General features: G+C 46.3%; 1 protein-coding gene across 1 annotated transcript in view; it reads right to left on the bottom strand.

Moving 5' to 3' along the window:
• Window positions 1–2,726: 2,726 nt before the first annotated feature.
• Window positions 2,727–21,601, bottom strand: part of LOC137316372 (BCL2/adenovirus E1B 19 kDa protein-interacting protein 3-like) — a 45,442-nt gene continuing 26,567 nt past the window's right edge. Inside the window, exons 2-6 of the mRNA XM_067980457.1 lie at window positions 14,157–14,319; window positions 9,495–9,588; window positions 8,439–8,545; window positions 7,372–7,521; window positions 2,727–3,045 (exon numbers count right to left, since the gene is read on the bottom strand). Of these exons, the coding sequence (XP_067836558.1) occupies window positions 2,997–3,045; window positions 7,372–7,521; window positions 8,439–8,545; window positions 9,495–9,588; window positions 14,157–14,319 (563 nt within the window). The 3' untranslated portion in view covers window positions 2,727–2,996. The remainder of the gene's footprint in view (window positions 3,046–7,371; window positions 7,522–8,438; window positions 8,546–9,494; window positions 9,589–14,156; window positions 14,320–21,601) is intronic.

Genomic DNA, 21,601 nt, shown 5'->3' with positions numbered 1-21,601 from the left:
TTGCGCCCTGCCTGCGTAGGGTCCATCGGGCGCGGGTTACTAGCGCATCGCGGTACTACCCCCGCCCGAAACAGACCCTTATCCAATTTTTCCCCCAATGACTTTATAATTGTGATATTTAGCTGAACAGTGAAATGACCAAGACAGCGCCAACCGATTGAGACTTGTGTAGCTCATCAACAAGGTCCCACCCTGGCAATGGGCACCATGGACTGTTCATTGGTAGTTGGGGAAATGTCCAATTACACCCCCACTCCCCACAGGAAGGTCACATACGAAGGGTATTTTTGCAGGGCACTACTACTGGACACGAGGGCAGGGTCGCAGAATTGGTGCTTCGCTCACATCTACCTAGGGTCTGCATCGAGAGCACAGCCTCACAGTTACCCCTATGCTGCCTGCTGTGTCTCTCCCTGTAATGTTCCAGCTTTAAATCGCTGTAACGTGCCAATGGGTTATTAATAGGACACTTAAGATGCATCGTCTCCCTCCCTCATTTCCCTGCAGATTCCCAACTTCCCTTGGTGTGCAGATTCTCTTTCCCTGTAAAATGCAGGGACTTCCATGGATTATGGAAACACCCAAACAGGTGGTTACCACCTTGTGGATGGGACAAGGGGAAGGGCTGGGATCATGGCCTGAGTTCTGTTTGCTTTGCTTCTGATGAAAGTTCATGGATAACTGCAGTAGCTTTAATAACTAATAAAACCTACATATCGTAAGATGCAGGTGTGACTGGAAAATTGGGCTTCTACTTTAAAAGCCAAGATTCTGGCGTCCTTGTTCACATTTTCAAAAATTACAGAAAATTTACTCAAAAAAACCAAATATGGACAAGTGGTAAATCTAACCAGGAATCCTTCCAGTAAAATTTCATACCAAAGATTCTCACCGGGAATTACCTTGGACGTTTTCCCAATTGAGCACCATAACTTTGGCGTGAACCCTGTTTACGTGTTTATCCCAGGCATCCGCTGACCTTCCGCCAAAGCTGGAATAAAAAGGGGAGCAAGTTATGCTTCAGTTGTAGAGAGCCTTGGTCGGACCCCATCTGGCATATTGTGTTCAGTTTTGGGCACCCATCTTCAGGAAGGATATACTGGCTTCGGAGGGGGTGCAGCGCAGATTCACCAGAATGATACCGGGGCTTAGAGGGTTAAATTATGAGGACAGGTTGCATAGACTGGGCTTGTATTCCCTTCAGTTTAGAAGGTCGAGGAGTGATCCGATTAAGGCGTTTAAAATGATAAAAGGAGTCAGCAGATACAGAGAAACTATTTCCTCTGGTGGGGGGAGTCCAGAACAAAGGGGGCATGACCTGAAAATTAGAGCAGGGCCGTTCAGAAGTGAAATTAGGAAGCACTTTGTCACCCAAAGGGTAGTTGAAATGTGAAACTCTCTCCCCCAAAAGGCTGTGGATGCTGGGGGGGGGGGGTCAATTGAAGCCTTCAACACCGAGATCAATTGATTTTTATTAGGTAAGAGTATCAAGGGATATGGAGCAAAGGTTGATAAATGGGGTTGATCTAATTAAATGGCAGAAGAGGCTCGAGGGACTGAATAGCCTTCTCCTGTTTCTATGTAAGTGACAGCAGCCAATTTGAAGAACCCAGGAGGAAATTCCTGGTGTTTATTTTTTTACGTGCTGCAGCGGTATTTTGCTATTTTCTTCACCTCTCATCCTGGTTAATTAATTTGATCCCAATTAGAGAATCCCAAAGTCTGGGTGTATATTGACAGATATTGGGATATAGTCAGAATTATGCCAAGCCTTGAGAATGCAGTGTAGGAAATCACGGGCCTGAATCCTTCAGGTAGGCCTCGTTTCTACGACACCTTATTGATGAATTTCTAAATGAGGCGAAGGGCATAGGAATAGTCCGAGGTCACTTGGCCTATCGAGTACAATCCACCATTTTTGATAGCCATGGCAGTGCTATCTATCTTTTTGGGTCCAATTCCCTGCCTTTTCGCTACAGAGCAAATTCAGGCAAAGGACCGAGCTCCCAGAGTGGAGCCTTGCTAGACGGGAGCATGAGGCCGAGACAGGGCTCACACACTGAAGGACCCAATTCTCTGACTCCACTCTGGGCTGAGATTGCCTTTGCGTCCGTTAATTCCCAAGTAAGTATATATCTCCCTTCTGTGCGTCCTGATTGATTGTGGCAGGGGGATGGATTTTCAACTTACCTGTTACAGAAACCGTCCAATTTACGCCAGACAGGCGCTCTGAAAATCTACCCCTACATCAATTGGTCTTCAGGACTGATGTCCTTTCTTAGCACCCTTTGAGTGAAGAAGCTTTTCCGGGATTTCACTTTTAACTGGCTCTGCTCGAATTTTACATTTATATTCCCTTGTTTTGGTTGCATTGTTTTTTTTTATTAGCCAATTTCCTAGCTGTTACCATGACAGCAACACAGTTTTCCGATCCAGTCAAAGACATTCTGGAAAAACCCTAGCAGTAAGAAAAAACGAAGCTGGTTTCTGGCAACAAGGCAAACAAGACCATTGTCGTGATGTATTAGAGCTGAGATGCCAACTGATATTTTCAGTTCCCGGACAGTTCCCTGGGTTTGGGAAAACATGTTCTGTAGGAAGGGACACACACACACACACACACACACACACAGAGCAGCAGACTAGTGGTACTGTGGTGGACTGGGCCTGAAAGCATGGTGCGTGCTGAAATGAACTGGCTCGCGTATGAGGGGATGACACAAGAGCATGGGCATGGCACTGTAGCTTTAAGCAAACTAGCCTTGTCGTCAAAGATAACGCGTTCAGTACAGACAATTACAGAGGTGAGGACGAATCAAATTTTAAAAAAGGGACACAATGGGCATGGAAGCACGAAGTACAGTAACGGTAAAAACACTTCAAGTCTTCGTAACTTCGTCGGGCTTCTGAGATGTCCGTCCAGATGAGCGGCGAGTGAAGGAATTGGTGTCACATCCGCATTTCGTCAAGTTCCAGCTCTTCTTCCCGTTCAATATTTACAAGGTACTTGCGGACGACGCAGCCAGTCTTTTGCCAATGTATATTCTAAAGTGGGGAATACAGAAATACAGATCAGAAACAGTGTAAGACCAGAAACTCAACTGGACCAGCCACATAATTACCGTGGCTACTAGAGCAGGTCAGAGGCTGGGTAATCTGAGGCAAGTGACTCACCTCCTGAATCCCCAAAGCTTCTCCACCATCTACAAGGCATAATTCAGGAGTGTGATGGAAGACTCTTCACTTGCCTGATGGGTGTAAACTGCGTAAACGCTCAAGAAGCTCGACACCATTCAGGACAAAGCAGCCCGCTTGATTGGCAACCCATCCACCACCCTAAACGTCCACTCCCTTCACCACCGGCGCACCGTGGCTGCAGTGTGTACCATCCACAGGATGCACTGCAGCAACTCGCCAAGGCTTCTTCGACAGCACCTCCCAAATCTAGAGCGCCTGAAGTGGGACTTGAACCCACAACTTTCTAACTCAGAGGCGAGAATGCTAGCACGGAGCCATGGCTGGCACTACGATCTTAGATTTCTTGCTTGGGTTCAATCTTCTATCACCAGGTGTGTCATCTTGGAGCCACATTGATCCCATTTCCCTGCCCCCTGAAGGAGGATCGCCACGACTCGGTCATTAAACAACTGACACCCTTGGGTTTGACACCCTCATGGTGGACAGCAGATACCAGCATAACTCACGGTAAAATGAGAGGGTGCGCTAGAACCTCATCACAGCATCGACACATATCATACCACTCCAGAGACTTCAGCCCATAATCTAGGCCAACAGGCCCAGTACTGAGGGAGTACTGCACTGTCGGAGGCGCCATCTTTCAGATGAGGCCTTAAAACCAAGGCCCCGACTCAGGTAAAAGATCCCACGGCATTATTTTGAAGAAGTCTATAAAATAATGAAGGGGCATAGATAAGGTAGACAGTCAAAATCTTTTCCCAAAGGTAAGGGAGTCTATAACGAGGGGGCATAGATTTAAGGTGAGAGGGGAGAGATACAAAAGGGTCCAGAGGGGCAATTTTTTCACTCAAAGGGTGGTGAGTGTCTGGAACGAGCTGCCAGAGGCAGTAGTAGAGGCGGGTACAATTTTGTCTTTTAAAAAGCATTTGGACAGTTACATGGGTAAGATGGGTATAGAGGGATATGGGCCAAGTGCAGGCAATTGGGACTAGCTTAGTGGTATAAACTGGGCGACATGGACATGTTGGGCCGAAGGGCCTGTTTCCATGTTGTAAACTTCTATGATTCTAAGAACAGGGGAGTTCTCTCCGGTGTCCTGACCAATATTTATCCCTCAATCAACATCACTAAAAAGTAGATGATCTGATCATTTATTTAACTGCTTTTTGTGGGAGCTTGCTGTGCTCAATTGGCTGCCACGTTTCCTACAATCCTGGATTTGTCAGTATCAGAGCACAGCAGGTTAAGAGGAGATTTAATTGAGATGTTCAAAAATCATGAAGGGTTTTGATAGAGTAAATAAGGAGAAACTGTTTCCAGAGGCAGGAGGGTCGGTAACCAGAGGACACAGATTTAAGGGTTTTGGCCCTCCTCAAATCCCTACCCTAACCCTTCAGCGCTCCTTGACCTTCCTAATCTCCTGCCGCCATCACAGGCTTGACTCCCTCTTAGATAAGCCTACAACTTCCCCCGTGCCACTCATCATCCTCCGAAGAGCCCATCGAGGCACTCGTTGCTGCCTCCTTACGAGCAACTGCCCCATGCTACTCTCTCACCGACTTTCACGCCCAGCGTGCCTGGTGAGGGCTAGTCTTGCCAATCTCCTTCCCGAACTATTCACCCCTCCCAGCGCTGACCCGGTGGACTCTGCCGGTGGCTAACATCGGCCCTCTCAACATTCCCTCCAGAATGTCCGTTCACTTCTGAACAAGGCCCTTGACACCCATGAGCTTATTGTGGATGATTGCATCGACATCATGGCCTTGACACAAACCTGGCCGATGGGTGATCTCTCCTTCCCTCTTAACTAAGTTTCCCTGCCTGGCTATATCTTCCACCACTTGCTCTGTCCAGACCGCCATGGTGATGGTATGGCCCTTATCACCAAATCACACCTGGGTCTGTCCCCCTACTCCTCTGACACCTTCTCCTCCTTTGAGCATCTCACCTTGTTCCACCCCTCTCACCACTCCCTTAAAAAGCCTCATTCTTTGCCGCCCACCTAAGTGCCACGCCAAGTTTCTCACCGAGGTATCCTCACTGCTGTCCTCCCTCAGCCTCTGCACCGAGCAACTTCTCAGCCTCAGTGATTTCAACTTCTGTCGCAACTCATCATGCTCTCTCTCCTCTGAGTTCACTGCCCTCCTATCCTCTCTTAATCTCTCCCTCCATGTGAACTCCCCTACCCAGCCCCTCGACCTTGACGTCTCACGTGGCCTCTCTACTCCCATCGTGTCAATCATGGATAAGGCCATCTCTGTTCACTTCCTTGTATCCAAATCCCTCTTCCCCCTCCCAACCCCACTTCCTTCTGTGTCCGCCCCTGCAAAAAACTCTCCAGTCATTTACAACGGCACTTTCAAATTCCCAGCTACCTAGATTTTGGTTCTCCATTCACAACATTTCTACAGCTACGGATCTGCTCAATCACACCTTCACCTCCATCTTTGATGCTCTTGTCCCCATTAAAACCATTACTCGCTCTCACTCTGGTCATTCCCCCTGGTACGACCCTCACCTCCGCTGCCTTATGTCCAAGGGACGCAGACTTGAACTTTTATGGCAGAGAACTGATTTAGCCATTAATCACCAGATCTGGCTGGACCACATAAAGCACTATCGGGTCCTGCTCTCCTCTGCCAAAACTGCTCACTATTGATATTAGGACAGTTGATCAAAAGCTTGGTCAAAGAAGAGTTGGCTCCTTGGTTAAGGAGCGTCTTAAAGTAGGAGGGTGAGGTGGAGAGATGGAGAGTTTTAGGGCAGGAATTCCAGAGTTTAGGGCCTAGGCAGCTGAAGGCACGTCCGCCAATGGTGGAGCAATTAAAATCGGGGATGCGCAAGAGGCTAGAAATGGAGGAGCACAGAGATCTCGGAGGGTTGTAGGGCTGGAGGAGGTTACAGAGATAGGGAGGGGGGCGAGACCATGGAGGGATTTGAAAATGAGGATGAGAATTTTAAAACCGAGGCGTTCCCGGACCAGGAGCCAATGTCGGTCAGCGAGCACAGGGGTGATGGGTGAACGGGACTTGGTGCGAGTTAGGATACAGACAGCAGAGTTTTGGATGAGCTCAAGTTTATGGAGGGTGGAAGATGGGAGGCCGGCCAGGAGAGCATTGGAATAGTCAAGTCTAGAGATAACAAAGGCATGGATGAGGGTTTCAGCAGCCAATGAGCCGAGGCAGGGGCGGAGACGAATGATGTTATAGAGGTTTAAGTAGACGGTCTTGGTGATGGAATGGATATGTGGTCAAAAGCTCATCCCAGGGTCAAATAGGACGCAAACAGTCTGGTTCAGCCTCACACCGTGGCCAGGGAGAGGGATGGAGTCGGTGGCGAGGGAATAGAATCTATGGTGGGGACCAAAGACAATGGCTTCGGTCTTCCCAATATTTATTTGGAGGAAATTTTTGCTCATATTGGACAAGCAGAGACAATGGAGGAGTCGAGGGACTACTCGACTACTTTTTGAAATGTGGCAGCTAATTTGTGCATGGGCCCACAAACAGCTGCTGTATTGATAACCGGTCAATTTGTTTTTGGCGTGTTGGTTGTGTGAGGAATGTTAGAACCTGTTCTTAGAATAGTGCAATGGGGATTCTGGCAGATAGGGCCTCGGTTTAACATCTGAAAGGCGCCATTTACAATTGTTGTAAGTGATATGCAGAATAAGTCTTAACCCCTTCTCTCTCCAGAAATACATCTAAGTGTCTCTCAAACCCATTTGTACTGTCCGTTTCAGTGCCCTTCTCTGGTCACTTATTCCACAACTCTATTATCCTTTTAGTGAAAGTGTTTGACCTGACTTCCCTTCCTACTTTTAACTTACTTCTAAATTGTGGCCCCTGGTATTTAAATCCCTCACTACAGTGAACATTTTATCCATGCCAATTTTGACAACTCCCTTTCATAATCTTGGAAACTCCAATCAGGTCGCCTCAAAATCTCTTTTCTAAAGAAAAACCAGCCCTGAAATCAGATCGATCTAGAGTGTCCTGTGTCGGGCAGGTATCGGAGATTGGAGCAAATCCATGGGATTCAGATGGTTAAGAAAAAACAACAGTGGGTTCAGATTCTGGTGTGCATGTAATTAAACGATCGAAGGGAAGCTCTCTGTGAACCTCTTGTGGTAACGTGTGTGCAAGACAATCTCTACATTAATTGTGGACGTACCCAACTCCCAGCATTAACAGGTGAGTTATCAGGAGAGAGGGAATGAGGAACATTACAAACTCGGAACTGAAGACTCCTCCTTTCTTCATCACGCTGGTCTTCCGCACGCTCAGACTCGAGGAATATTTAGGATGTTTGAATACAAATTCCCTAAGAGTGGTGAAAAAGAACAAATGTCATCTGTCACTTCCATCCGGTTAAAGCCTGACTTGGATAGCTTATTTATCCTGGGCCCCAGTCAGGGTTTAGATTTTCTGCTTACAGCTGTTTGATAGATAGACCAATCCAGCTGTGCACAGAAGCAATAATCGAAAGCTCCAACCACTGGATAAAGGCGTCACATGGTTACACTAAGCTACACTAACACCTGACGGTACTCAACTCTCGCTGAGTCAGGTGATTTCAGCCAGGGTAGCAGTAAGGATTGGCCTCAGTGTCTCTGGGCTTGAGAAAGGAAAATACATCATTCAGGGTTCCCACTCCTGACTGCTGTCCTGTGACTCCTACTTGAACATGTGCAGAAGGACGTCACCCGAGGACAGAATTGGAGCTTGGCTGTGTTGCCTTCACGCTCGCACATGAACTCACCTTTTGGTGCGTGAACAGCCTTGCCTCAGGCTCGAAGGGGCTGAATGGCCTATTCCTGTTCCTATGTAAGAGTTAACCACATAGTGTGAGGCTGGAGTCACACGGAGGCCAGATCGGGTAGGGATGGGCAGGCTGCCTTCCCTGAACCAGTTGGGTTCCTAGGACAATGCACGCATCTTGTAGTTCTCATGGACACTAAGGGATTCAAGGGATGTGGGGATAGGGCGGGAAAGTGGAGTTGAGGTAGAAGATCAGCCATGATCTTATTGAATGGCGGAGCAGGCTCGAGGGGCCTTGTGGTATACTCCTGCTCCTATTTCTTATGTTCTTATTTCTATCCCGGTCCACAGTTTGACCAGAGTTATTGAATTCAATTGCACAAATTAGTTGGGATTTGAACTCACGACCTCCAAGTTGTAACATAACCACGACATGACTGTACCTAATAAATAGCAGTAGAGTACAGAATTGCAACTCACTTTGGGGGTACGTTTTCTGGTCGGCTGGACCAGTACCAGATCCACTCTGCGTTATTCTGCAGTAATTTCGCAATCTCTCCACTCCTCTCCTGATTCTCTTCGTCAGACTGCGAAAACAGGCACTAAAAGGTTAATCAGCCCGAGATGTGGCACGGTCTTCTGCCAACCCTGAAGGCGACTCTTGCCTTTTGCAGCACTCCCAGTGAAAATACGATCACGGAGAGCGAGTTCCTGAGAACTCCCAGGCTGCGGGATATCCAGTTCCCGTGGAAAATGCAAAAAGAAACAAACACCAAAGAGCTCCCGAGATGCTCCGGAATTCTTGGAGAAAAGAGCGGCAGGTCCCACAATTTACCAGGATCTAGGCGGCCATTTTGTCCCACCGGGTCTGGGGCAGCAAGGACTCGGGATGGGGACGTGCATGGATAAAGAACGGAAGGGAACGTGAGGTGAGGAAAAACAAGGATGATAAAACAGTCGAAGGGGAAGAATAAAGAGAGAAACAAAAACAGCGACGTAGGGAAAATTAAAAAACAAAAGAAACACAACAGAAATTCAGATAGCCTGTCGCTTCCCTTTATACCACAGCCCTACTGGTAACGCTCACTTTGACTTTGGTGCCACACCATCAAATCACTTCTTTGGTCTGGGTGCCTGAAACGTACCAAAGCCCCATACCGTCCTTTACAGTCTCCAAACCCAATTTACTGAAGACCCCACACGATTAGAGCTTCTGTTTGGCTGATATGGTCACAATTCACTTACCAAACCCAGAGAACTTAGCCACAGGTCGGCAAGGGTCAAGCCTTATGGATCCCCAAGTGTGGCACTAAAAATAATCATCGTTTCCTGGCTGGGCAGCCCCTCTTTCCCATCCAGGCCAAGACTGGGATTTCCCGTTCCCTGATCAGTACAGGGAAGGATCTCCGTGGCCAAAAATGGGAGTGCCAGCATGTTACAGAAACGTTGCTACTTCAGTGGTCCTATAAAGTAAAGGGGACATTAGCCACAGAAGGTCCAACTCCCCTCCCTGTTACCACCCTATGAAGTCCGTACCTGAGTGCTGTTGATGTCTCCAATGCTCCCAGTGCTCCCAGTTTCAAACTCGACTGGAAAGCGAGGCAGCTGGGGGCTCATCAGTAAAGGAGGGCTGTAAAACAGGGTAAACAACACTCCGTAACATGGAACTGACTGACGTGCTCCTTTGCTGCCGTGCAAATATATCTTCCCGTCAGGTCGTTTCAGAACAGTACAGGCAGTCAACACGGCCAACTCTACTGGCCTCACTAGGCCCCCTTTCCAGATGATGGAGGTTAAGTTGTGTGCGTACGTTGGGGGCACGGGTTACAGGAATAAGTAGATGTATTATTCGCAACCTTCCACTCACCCTTAATCCTTCACATCCTGACAAAGGGATCTTTTCAGTCAATGAATTGCAGGGTTAAATTATGAGGACAGCTTGCATAGACTAGGCTTGTATTCCCTCGAGTCTAGAAGATTAAGGGGTGATCTGATTGAGGTGTTTAAGATGATTAAAGGATCTTATAGGGTACATAGAAAGAAACTATTTCCCCTGGTAGGGGGGAGTCCAGAACAAGGGGACATAACCTTGGCCATTCAGGGGTGATATCAGAAAACACTTCTTCACACAAAGGGTAGTGGGAATCTGGAACTCTCTCCCCCAAAAAGCTGTTGAGGCTGGGGGTCAATTGAAAATTTCAAAACTGAGATTGATAGATTTTTGTTAGGTTAGGGTATTAAGGGATATGGAATCAAGGCGGGTAAATAGAGTTAAGATACGGATCAGCCATGATCTAAATGAATGGTAGAACAGGCTTGAGGGGCTGAATGGCCTATTCCTGTTCCTACGTTCCAGTGCTAAGTTCAACTTAGCAGCCAGTGTTCTCCTGAAACGACAGTGATGGTTTGATCCAGTGACTGGAAAAGAATAAATCCCCCATTGAAACGCTGAGCATTTAAAGACGTTCCCTTACTTGAGTAAATGTTTCATATCAATTTGATTATCTACATCATAGAGGGTCCCTTAACTATCCATATCTGGCAATGTGAAGAAAAGAGGAGGCTGAGGGGTGACCTGATAGAGGTCTTTAAAATTATGCAAGGGTTTGAAAGGGCAGATATGGAGAGTCCAAAACTCGGGGCCATAAATATACGATAGTCACTAATAAATCCAATAGGGCAGATTTTTGGACACTAAGGGAATAAAGGGATACGGGGATAGGGCGGGAATATAGAGCTGAGGTAGAAGATCAGCCATGATCTTATTGAATGGCGGAGCAGGCTCGAGGGGCCGTATGGACTACTCCTGCTCCTCTATCTTATAGGGAATTCAGGAGAAGCTTCTTTACTCAGAGAGTGGTTGGAATGTGGAACTCACTACCACAAGGAGTAGTTGAGGCGATTAGCACAGATGCATTTAAGGGGAAATTAGATAAACGCATGAGGTAGAAAGGAGTAGAAGGATATCCTGATAGGGATAGGTGAAGTAGGGAGGGAGGAGGCTCGTTTGGAGCATAAATCCTGGCATAGACCAGTTGAGCTGAATGACCTGTTTCTGTGCTGTAAATTCGATGTAATTCTATGTAATGTGTCAATTAGGCAATTTGTTGCATCCTCTCTGAAGCCAGGCAGCCCGCAAGTCGAGGCTTGTAAGAAGCAGTGGTTGCTCTATGTTGTTATTTTAAACTGTAATAAACCTAGTTTCTCCTGAAGGGTGGATTTTTTTGAATTAGTGCGAAATAAGAGCTTCACACCCACAAAAATCCACATTGCAACAAATCATAGAATCTTATAGCACAGAAGGAGGCCATTCCACCCGACGAGTTTGTGCCGGCTCTTTGCAAGCACTATTCAATGAGTCCACTCCCCCCCTCTTTCCCCGTAGCCCAGCAAATTTCCCCTTTTCAAGTATTAGACATGCTTAACACAAACTTCTGTTAAGGCTAAGATGGCGGTCAGGGGTGGGGGATATCGAGCTCCTGCAGCAGGAATGCAGCCTGCTCTGAACGCTCTCCAGTACGGTAAGACTGTCCCTTTTATATCTCTGGAAACCACTACTCTGTCCCTTTAATATCTCTGGAAACCACTACTCTGTCCCTTTAATATCTCTGGAAACCATGGCGTTGTCCCTTTAATATCTCTGGAAACCACTACTCTGTCCCTTTAATATCTCTGGAAACCATGACACAGTCCCTTTAATATCTCTGGAAACCGTGACACTGTCCCTTTAATATCTCTGGAAACCGTGGCACTGTCCCTTTAATATCTCTGGAAACCGTGACACTGTCCCTTTAATATCTCTGGAAACAGTGACACTGTCCCTTTAATATCTCTGGAAACCACGTTACTCAAATCATTGCAACAATCGCGCTGGCTTCAGTCACTTGCAGATTTGATGAGATCGGCAATTTTATTTTTGGGTGCCCTGCAATGCAGAACTTCCTGACGCTAATTCCTCCTATGACAAAGGGAGGAAAGACAGGCTGCAGAACAAGCCAGGGCTTGGCTTGAAAATGGGAGAAAGTGTCAGATGCTGTAGCAATCACTTGGCTGGTTCATTGAGAATTTGCCAGTGTTTAATGAACCATGAATCCTCCACTCTCTCCGCTTCATTCATCCACGCATTTGCAATCAGTTCCCTCGTATGAGAAGTGCCGACACAGGCAGTTATGGGTCTCCTCCCTCCCCTCACCAATCCGGCCATCTTGGAATTTTCTATTGCGTTTTCTGCACCTCATATATTGGCCTTGGAGGGGGTGCAGCACAGATTCACCAGGGCTTAAAGGGTTAAATTATGAGGACAGGTTGCATAAGCTTGGCTTGTATTCCCTTGAGTTTAGAAGGCGAACCAATCGAGGTGTTGAAAATGATAAAAGGAATTCAATGGAGTAGATAGGGAGAAACTATTTCTACAGGTGGGGGGAATCCAGAACAAGGGGGCACAGTCTTAAAATTAGAGACATTCAGGAGTGAAATCAGGAAGCATTTTTTTGTAGAAATCATAGAATCATAGAAGTTTACAACATGGAAACAGGCCCTTCGGCCCAACATGTCCATGTCGCCCAGTTTATACCACTAAGCTAGTCCCAATTGCCTGCACTTGGCCCATATCCCTCGATACCCATCTTCCCCATGTAACTGTCCAAATGCTTTTTAAAAGAAAAAATTGTACCCATCTCTACTACTGCCTCTGGCAGCTCGTTCCAGACACTCACCACCCTGTGAGTGAAAAAATTGCCCCTCTGGACCCTTTTGTATCTCTCCCCTCTCACCTTAAATCTATGCCCCCTCGTTATAGACTCCCCTACCTTTGGCAAAAGATTTTGACTATCTACCTTATCTATGCCCCTCATTATTTTATAGACTTCTATAAGATCCCCCCGAAACCTCCTACTCTCCAGGGAAAAAAGTCTCAGCCTATCCAACCTCTCCCTATAAGTCAAACCATCAAGTCCCGGTAGCATCCTAGTAAATCTTTTCTGCACTCTTTCTAGTTTAATAATATTCTTTCTATAATAGGGTGACCAGAACTGTACACAGTATTCCAAGTGTGGCCTAACTAATGTCTTGTACAACTTCAACAAGACACCCCAACTCCTGTATTCACTGTTCTGACCAATGAAACCAAGCATGCCGAATGCCTTCTTCACCACCCTATCCACCTGTGACTCCACTTTCAAGGAGCTATGAACCTGTACTCCTAGATCTCTTTGTTCTATAACTCTCCCCAACGCCCTACCATTAACAGAGTAGGTCCTGGCCTGATTTGATCTACCAAAATGCATCACCTCACATTTATCTAAATTAAACTCCATCTGCCATTCATCGGCCCACTGGCCCAATTTATCAAGACCCCGTTGCAATCCTAGATAACCTTCTTCACTGTCCACAATGCCACCAATCTTGGTGTCATCTGCAAACTTACTAACCATGCCTACTAAATTCTCATCCAAATCATTAATATAAATCACAAATAACAGCGGACCCAGCACCGATCCCTGAGGCACACCACTGGTCACAGGCCTCCAGTTTGAAAAACAACCCTCTACAACCACCCTCTGTCTTCTGCCGTCAATCCAATTTTGTATCCAATTGGCTACCTCACCTTGGATCCCGTGAGATCTAACCTTATGTAACAACCTACCATGCGGTACCTTATCAAAGGCTTTGCTAAAGTCCATGTAGACCACGTCTACTGCACAGCCCTCATCTATCTGAAAGTCTCTCCCCCAAAAGGCTGTGGATGCTGGGGGTCAATAGCTTTTAATACCGAGATGGATAGATTTTTGTTAGGCATGGATATTAAGGGATATGGAGTTAAAGTAGATAAATGGGGTTGAGGTACAGATCGGCCATGATCTAATTAAATGGCGGAACAGGCTCGAGGGGCTGAATGGCCTACTCCTGTTCCTAGGTTCTGAACCTCCCTGCTGAGAACGGTCGCATCAGTACAGGCCGAGAGTTGAACCTGGGACTTGCCTGGTCTGGATGCCCCAGCTACCTCTCTCCCTTAGCCCACTGAGCTATCAGCTATCTAATGAAAATATTTTAGTTTAATATTAAATTTCATTTTTTTTGGATCCAATGACTGAGAACTCCCTAGACAAACATGGCGCGTTGGCTGGCAATATACAATGTCAACAAAACACTGTCCCCTTTTCGACGAGCCACAAAGCACTTCCAGGAGTTCATATCGACCTGTCACAGTGGGAGCTGCCTCTCGAGCTGTTCTTTCCCGACTCGTGCTGTGCATCCAGCAGGATCTTCTCCATGTCTCCGTAATGGATGGAGGTCGAGGAGGGGACGTGCTCCAAGCCGCCCGGCCCACTGTGTTGACTGTAGTTCAGCTCCACCCATGAACCTGAGAGAAAGAAAAACGAGACAAAATGAACGGGAGCCCCTTGGAATGATATCGCTTGCTATTCCCAGGAGATGGAAGCTCCGTGAGGGTAAAATGTGTGGACAGATGGTCTCCACTGGCAACGATCGGTAACAAGGCGGCATATACCCTGGATCAGCGCTAGAAGCCGGTTCCATTCCAAATTCCCACCCCTCTTCCTCCTCCCAAACACCTGAATTCCATCCCAAACACCTGAATTCCATCCCAAGAGAGTATGGCATTTCTGGGCTGGGATATTGGAGTCATTGAGAAGCTTCAGCATAGATTCACTGGTGTGTACATTACAGTTGTGACTACAAAAGTACTTCATTGGCTGTAAATTGCTTTGGGACGTTCCCCAGGTCACGAAAGGCCGCTATATAAATGCAAGTTCTTTCTTTTTTTTCTTATGATACCAGAGGTGAGAGGTTATAGTCAGGATGAAGAACTTCAGACTGTACTCACGGGAGCAGAGAAGGTTAAAGGGGGAATATAATAAAAAGGGTTCAAAATTATGAAAGGCTTTGAGATGGTATATAGTAACATACTGTTAACACAGGGTGTTGGCTGGGAGGAAGTTCTGAGCCCAACTGTGTGAGGGAGCTGGATTAACATCAGTAGAGATTCGGTCAGTAACACAGGGCGCTGGGAGGAGGGGTCACTGAGTGACCGTGTGAGGGATGTTAATCCAGCTCCAGCACACTGTCATTCGGTAACCCTCCCTCAGCAACCTAGCACCCTATTCCTGACTGTGTTAATCTGTCTCCCTTATCCAGGCTCAGTAACCGTGCCCCCATCCCCGCCAGACAGCAACAACAACTTGCATTTATATAGCACCTTTAACATAGTAAAACGTCCTAAGGTGCTTCACAGGAGTGATTATCAAACAAAATTTGACACTAAGCCAAAGAAGGATATTAGGACAGGTGAACAAAATTTTGGTCAAAGAGGTACGTTTGAAGGAGTGTCTTAAAGGAGAAAGAGGAAGAGAGGAGTGGTTTAGGGAGGGAATTCCACAGCTTAGGACCTCGATGGCTGAAGGCACGGCCGCCAATGGTGGGACGAAGGAAATCGGGGATGCTCAAGAGGTCAGAATTGGAGGAGCGCAGAGATCTCGGAGGGCTGTAGGGCTAGAGGAGCTTACAGAGATAGGGAGGGGTGAGGCTGTCAAAGCCTTTGAACACAAGGACCCTGTGTCAGTGACTGTATTTCTACTACTGTGTTTTAGTAAAAGTAACATTTTTTCTATGCTCAGTCAGGCAGAAGAACCAGAAGGGCTGACGTCATGAAGATGCCACAGGCCAGTAGTTTGGAGAGATATTTCAGAGCCATTCGCAGTATGTTTGTAAACACATCAAGACAGTGCCTTCTTGTAAAAGGCTTAGTAGGTTCACATATTGCCCACAGTGATAAATTAATATTTTTTTTTCTTTACATTTAATTAAATTTCAACTTACAATACCAGTGCAGAATCGTCTAAATGCCTTGGTAGAAAGGACACTGATGCCATGGGCTGTGTACAGGCTTGTGCCAGCCATAACCCAGTTATTTTACCGCAGGATACCAACAGTGCCAGTGACGGAAGCCGTTGGTTCCCGTCGCCGCTGCCAACCGCCACTCCAGATGGTAATGAAAGGTGACAGGAGGACTGTTATGTAATATCTATTTCTACCATCCATCTGCGGGAACACTAATTCACCAATGAGAGCCTTTCAGAGAGCAGTGTGTTCCCTCCCTCCTCCCTCCCCTCCCCTCCCCCACTACCCACTACCACCCCAACGTAACTTGTTGGCTTTTCAAACCATTTGGAATGGCCACACTCCAGTGAAACCAAGAATCGAAATAGCCCCAAATCAATTTAATAACTTGCCTCAGTTTGTTTGATTATCGAGGTTACAGAGGGCATTGGAGCAACAGCAACTCTCTGTTCCTCTGACTCTGGCCTCTTATGTATTCCCCTCATCCCCTCACCCCACCACTGGGGGTCATGCCTTCGGCCACCTTGGTCCAACTCTCTGAAATTCTCTCCCTAAGCTCCTCCGTCTCTCCATCACCCTCTCCTCTTTAAAGAGCCCTCGTTCAAAATCTCTTTGACTAAAAGCTTGGTCACCCAACATAAGAAATAGGAGCAGGAGTAGGCTGTACGATCCCTCGAGCCTGCTCCGCCATTCAATGAGATCATGCCTGATCCTCAACCTCAACTCCACTTTCCAGCCCGAGCCCCATATCCCTTGATTCCCCTAGAGTCCAAAAATCTATCGATATCAGTCTTGAATATATTCAACGGCTCAGCATCCACAGCCCTCTGGGGTAGAGAATTCCAAAGATTCACCTCTGCATGAAGAAATTCCTCCTCATCTCAGTCTTGGCCGACCCCTTATCCTGTGACTATACCCCCTAGTTCTAGACTCTCCAGCCAGGGGAAAGAGCCTGTCAGCATCTACCCTGTCATGCCCCCTCATAATCTTATATGTTTCAATGAGATCACCTCTCATTCTTCCAAACTCCAGAGAGTATGAGGACGACTGGTATGTAATATCTATTTCTATCATCCATCTGCTTGAGCCCTATTTCACCAACGAAAGCATTTGAGAGAGCAGTGTGTTCCCTCCCTCCTCGCCTCCCCTCCACTACCACCCCAATGTAATGCTTTTCAAACCATTTGGAATGTCCATACTCCAGAATCTAATCTTTCCTTCCTAATCTCAGCATCTGTTTTTCATTACGGATTTTGTGCCATTTGGTGCACTGTTCGATCCCGGGGTTTAGCTTGTTCCCCACATCCATTCCGTTACCGTGATCACTTTCTCCCACCACTGCAATATTTCCCCCCTCAGTACCTACTCCTCTTCACCTGCTGCTGAAACCATACCTTCACCACCTCGAGGCCCGATTTCTCCAATACTCTCCTAGACAGACTCCCTGCCTCATCCAAAATGCTGCAGCCCATGTCCTCACCAGCACCAAGTCCCACACAGTCCAGCACCCCCATCTTCTCAAAATTCTACTAGAAAGAAAAACTTGCATTTCTATAGCACTTTTCATGACATCACGCGTCCCAAAGCGCTTTACAGCAAATGAAGTACTTTCAAAGTGTAGTCACTGTTGTATTGTAGGAAACGTGGCAGGCAATTTGCACACAGCAAGGTCCCACAAACAGCAATGTGATAATGACCAGTTAATCAGTTTTAGTGGTATTGGTTGAGGGATAAATATTAGCCAGGAAACCTGGGAGAACCCCCCTCCTCTTCTTCAAAATAGTGCCATGGGATCTTTAGTGTCCACCTAGTGGGCAGACAGGGCCTCGGTTTGACGTCTCATCCGAAAGTCGGCACCTCCGACAGTGTAGCACTCCCTCGGTCCAGCACTGTCAGCCTTGGTTATATGCTCAAGTCCCTGTAGTGCGACTTGAACCCATGACCTTGTGACACAGAGGCGAGTGTGCTACCTACTGAGCCATGGCTGACACTAGCTCCCCATGCACCAGACATTTAACATCAACATTTTTGTTCTTGCAATCGAATCCCTCCATGGCCTCACCCACCCTACCTTAAAAGATCTCCCCAACTTTTATGTCCAACATACACCCTCCCCTCCTCTAATGCTTCTCCTTGTCCACCACCGTTGGAGAGGGTGACACTTCTTTAGCCACTGAATCCTTGCCCTCTGGAACTCCCTACCCGGTTCCCTCCATCTTGCCACCTCCCTCCCTGCTTTCGAAAAAGTCATTAAAACCCATCTCTTCATGTCTTTGGTTCTATCCTCCTCAACGAAAAGCACTTTGAGACATCTTCCTTCATGGTAGGAGTACTGTAGAATTGTGGTCCAATGATTTTTATTTGAAATCTACAAGCTTTCGGAGGCTTCCTCCTTCCTCAGGTAATTGTCAGGAGCTCCTTGAAGCCTACGCATTTATACATCATTCTATGAGCTCCTGACAATTACCTGAGGAAGGAGGAAGCCTCCGAAAGCTTGTAGATTTCAAATAAAAATCGTTGGACTATAACTTGGTGTTGTAAAATTGTTTACAATTGTCAACCCCAGTCCATCACCGGCATCTCCACATCATGTAGAATTGTGAGTATTGACGAATCCAAATACCTGTCCAGCAATGGCTAATTAATGCTCAACCACAATTCATTCCTAAAAGTGCTGATGTATTCCAACATGTGGACCCTTCAGGGCCAGCTTTGCTTGCTTGCGTTTTCCAGAATGATACCCGGACTTCAAGGGTTAAGTTACGAGGAGCGATTACACAAATTGGGGTTGTATTCTCTGGAGTTTAGAAGGTTAAGGGGTGATCTGATCGAAGTTTATAAGATATTAAGAGGAACGGATAGGGTGGATAGAGAGAAATTATTTCCGCTGGTTGGGGATTCCAGGAGTAGGGGGCACAGTCTAAAAATTAGAGCCAGACCTTTCAGGAGTGAGATTAGAAAACATTTCTACACACAAAGGGTGGTAGAAGTTTGGAACTCTCTTCCGCAATCGGCAATTGATGCTTGCTCAATTGCTAATTTTAAATCTGAGATAGACAGCTTTTTGGCAACCAAAGGTATTAAGGGATATGGGCCAAAGGCAGGTATATGGAGCTAGATCACAGATCAGCCATGATCTTATCAAATGGCGGAGCAGGCACGAGGGGCTGAATGGCCCACTCCTGTTCATATATTCCTATGTTCTTATCTAAGGTGAAACTTTGGAGGAAATTACGCTAGAGACAGATGCTTTGTGGGAATACACTTAAAAATTTGCTGGCTTAAAAAAAAGTGTCAGTCATGGCTCAGTTGGTAGTACTCGTGTCTCTGAATCAGGAGGAGGGAAGTGGTGTTCCACAGGGATGGGTGCTAGGACCATTGTTTTTCACAATTTACATTAATGATTTGGACTCGGGAATCGGAAGTACAATTTGAAAATTTGCTGACAACACCAAATTGGGAGGTGTAGTTAAAGGAAGAATGCAACAAAATATAGGAAGTCATTCATAAACTTGCAGAATGGGCGTGTAATTGGCAAATGAATTTCAATATAGATAAGTGTGAGGTGGTGCATTTTAGTCGGAAGAATAAGGAAGCCACATACTGCTTGGATAATAAATCTAAATGGGATGGAGGAGCAACGGGATCTAGATACACAAATCACTAAAAGTAGCAACGCCATAAAATAAGCAAACCAAGCACTGGGGTTCATTTCTAGAGAGATATAATTAAAAAGCAGAGAAGTGGGCTGGAAACAGGTACTTGAAGGTAAATTAGTGTCAGAACAGTGGGAGGCATTCAAGGAGGAGATAGTGAGGGTTCAGAGCAAATATGTTCCCACAAAGAAAAAGGGTGGGACTCCCAAATCTAGAGCCTCCTGGATGTCAAGGAGCTTACAGGGTAAGATAAGGCAAAAAAGGAAAGCTTATGTCAGACACAGAGAGCTCAATGCTGCAGAAAGCCTAGAGGAGTATAGAAAGTGCAGAGATGAAATTAAAAAGATTAGGAAAGCAAAGAGAGGGTATGAAAAAAATACTGACAGGTAAATTCAAGGAAAACCCAAAGATGTTTTATAAATACATAAAAAGCAAGAGAATAACTAAGAAAAAGTAGGGCCTATTAGAGACCAAAAAGGTAACCTATGTGGGGAGGCGGAAGATGTTGGTATGGTTCTTAATGGATACTTTGCATCTGTATTCACAAAAGAGGGGGTCGATGCAGAGTTTGTAGTTAAGGAGTATGAAATATTGGATGGGATGAACATAGTGAAGGAGGAAATATTAAGGAGATTAGCATATATGCAAGTGAATAAATTGCCAAGCCCACATGAAATATAACCCAGGCTGTTAAAAGAAGCAAGGGAGGAAATTGCAGAGGCACTGACCATCATTTTCAAATCCTCTCTGGCTACAAGCATGGTGCTGGAGGAATGGAGAACTGCTAATGTTGTACCGTTGTTTAAAAAGGGAGAAAAGGATAGACTGAATAATTACAGGCTAGTAAGCATTACCTCGGTGGTGGGCAAATTATTGGAATCAATTCTGAGGGACTATTAACCACCAGTTAGAAAGGCACGGAGTAATCATGGACAGTTAGCATAGATTTGTCAAGGGAAGGTCGTGTCTCACTAATTTGATTGAATTATTTGAGGAGGTAACAAGGTCGATGAGGGTAGCGCGTTTGATGTAGTCTACATGGATTGTGGCAAGGCTTTTGACAAGGGCCCACGAGGCAGACTGGTCAGAAAAGTACAAGCCCATGGGATCCAAGGGAAAGCGACAAGTTGGATCCAAAATTGGCTCAGTGGCAGGAAGCAAAGGGTAATGGTCGACGGACATTTTTGTGACTGGAAGGCTGTTTCCAGTGGGGTTCCACAGGACTCAGTACTAGGTCCCTTGCTTTTAGTGGTATATATAATTTAGACCTAAATGTAAGGGACATGATTAAGAAGTTTGCAGATGATAAAAAAAATTGGCCATGTTGTTGATAGTGAGGAGGAAAGCTGTAGATTGCAGTAAAATATCAATTGACTGATCAGGTGGGCAGAAAAGTGGCAAATGGAATTCAATCTGGAGAAATGTGAGGTAATGCATTTGAGAATGGCAAACAAGGCAAGGGAATACACAATAAATGGGAGGATACTGAGAGGTGTAGAGGAAGAGAGGGACCTTGGAATGCATGTCCACAGAGCCCTGAAGGTAGCAGGACAGGAAGAAAAGGTGGTTAAGAAGGCATACGGGATACTTTCCTTTATTAGCCGAAGCATAGAACATAAGAGCAGGGAGGTTATGCTAGAACTGTATAAAACACTAGTTAGGCACAGCTTGCGTATTGCGTACAGTTCTGGTCACCAAATTACGTGATATCAAGAAACGGCTGAGTGCACTGGATACAGCAAAGACTATGGGCTCCGACAACATCCCGGCTGTAGTGCTAAAGACTTGTGCTCCAGAACGAGCTGCGCCTCTAGCCAAGCTGTTCCAGTACAGCTACAACACTGGCATCTACCCGACAATGTGGAAAATTGCCCAGGTATGTCCTGCCCACAAAAAGCAGGACAAATCCAATCCGGCCAATTACCGCCCCATCAGTCTACTCTCAATCATCAGCAAAGTGATGGAAGGTGTCGTCGACAGTGCTATCAAGTGGCACTTACTCACCAATAACCTGCTCACCGATGCTCAGTTTGGGTTCCGCCAGGACCACTCGGCTCCAGACCTCATTACAGCCTTGGTCCAAACATGGACAAAAGAGCTGAATTCCAGAGGTGAGGTGAGAGTGACTGC

The sequence above is a fragment of the Heptranchias perlo genome, chromosome 1 (genome assembly GCF_035084215.1).
Source record: "Heptranchias perlo isolate sHepPer1 chromosome 1, sHepPer1.hap1, whole genome shotgun sequence".
Lineage (NCBI taxonomy): Eukaryota > Metazoa > Chordata > Chondrichthyes > Hexanchiformes > Hexanchidae > Heptranchias > Heptranchias perlo.
The sequence above is the reverse complement of the archived record's forward strand: the minus strand, read 5'-3'. Positions and strand labels throughout refer to the sequence as shown.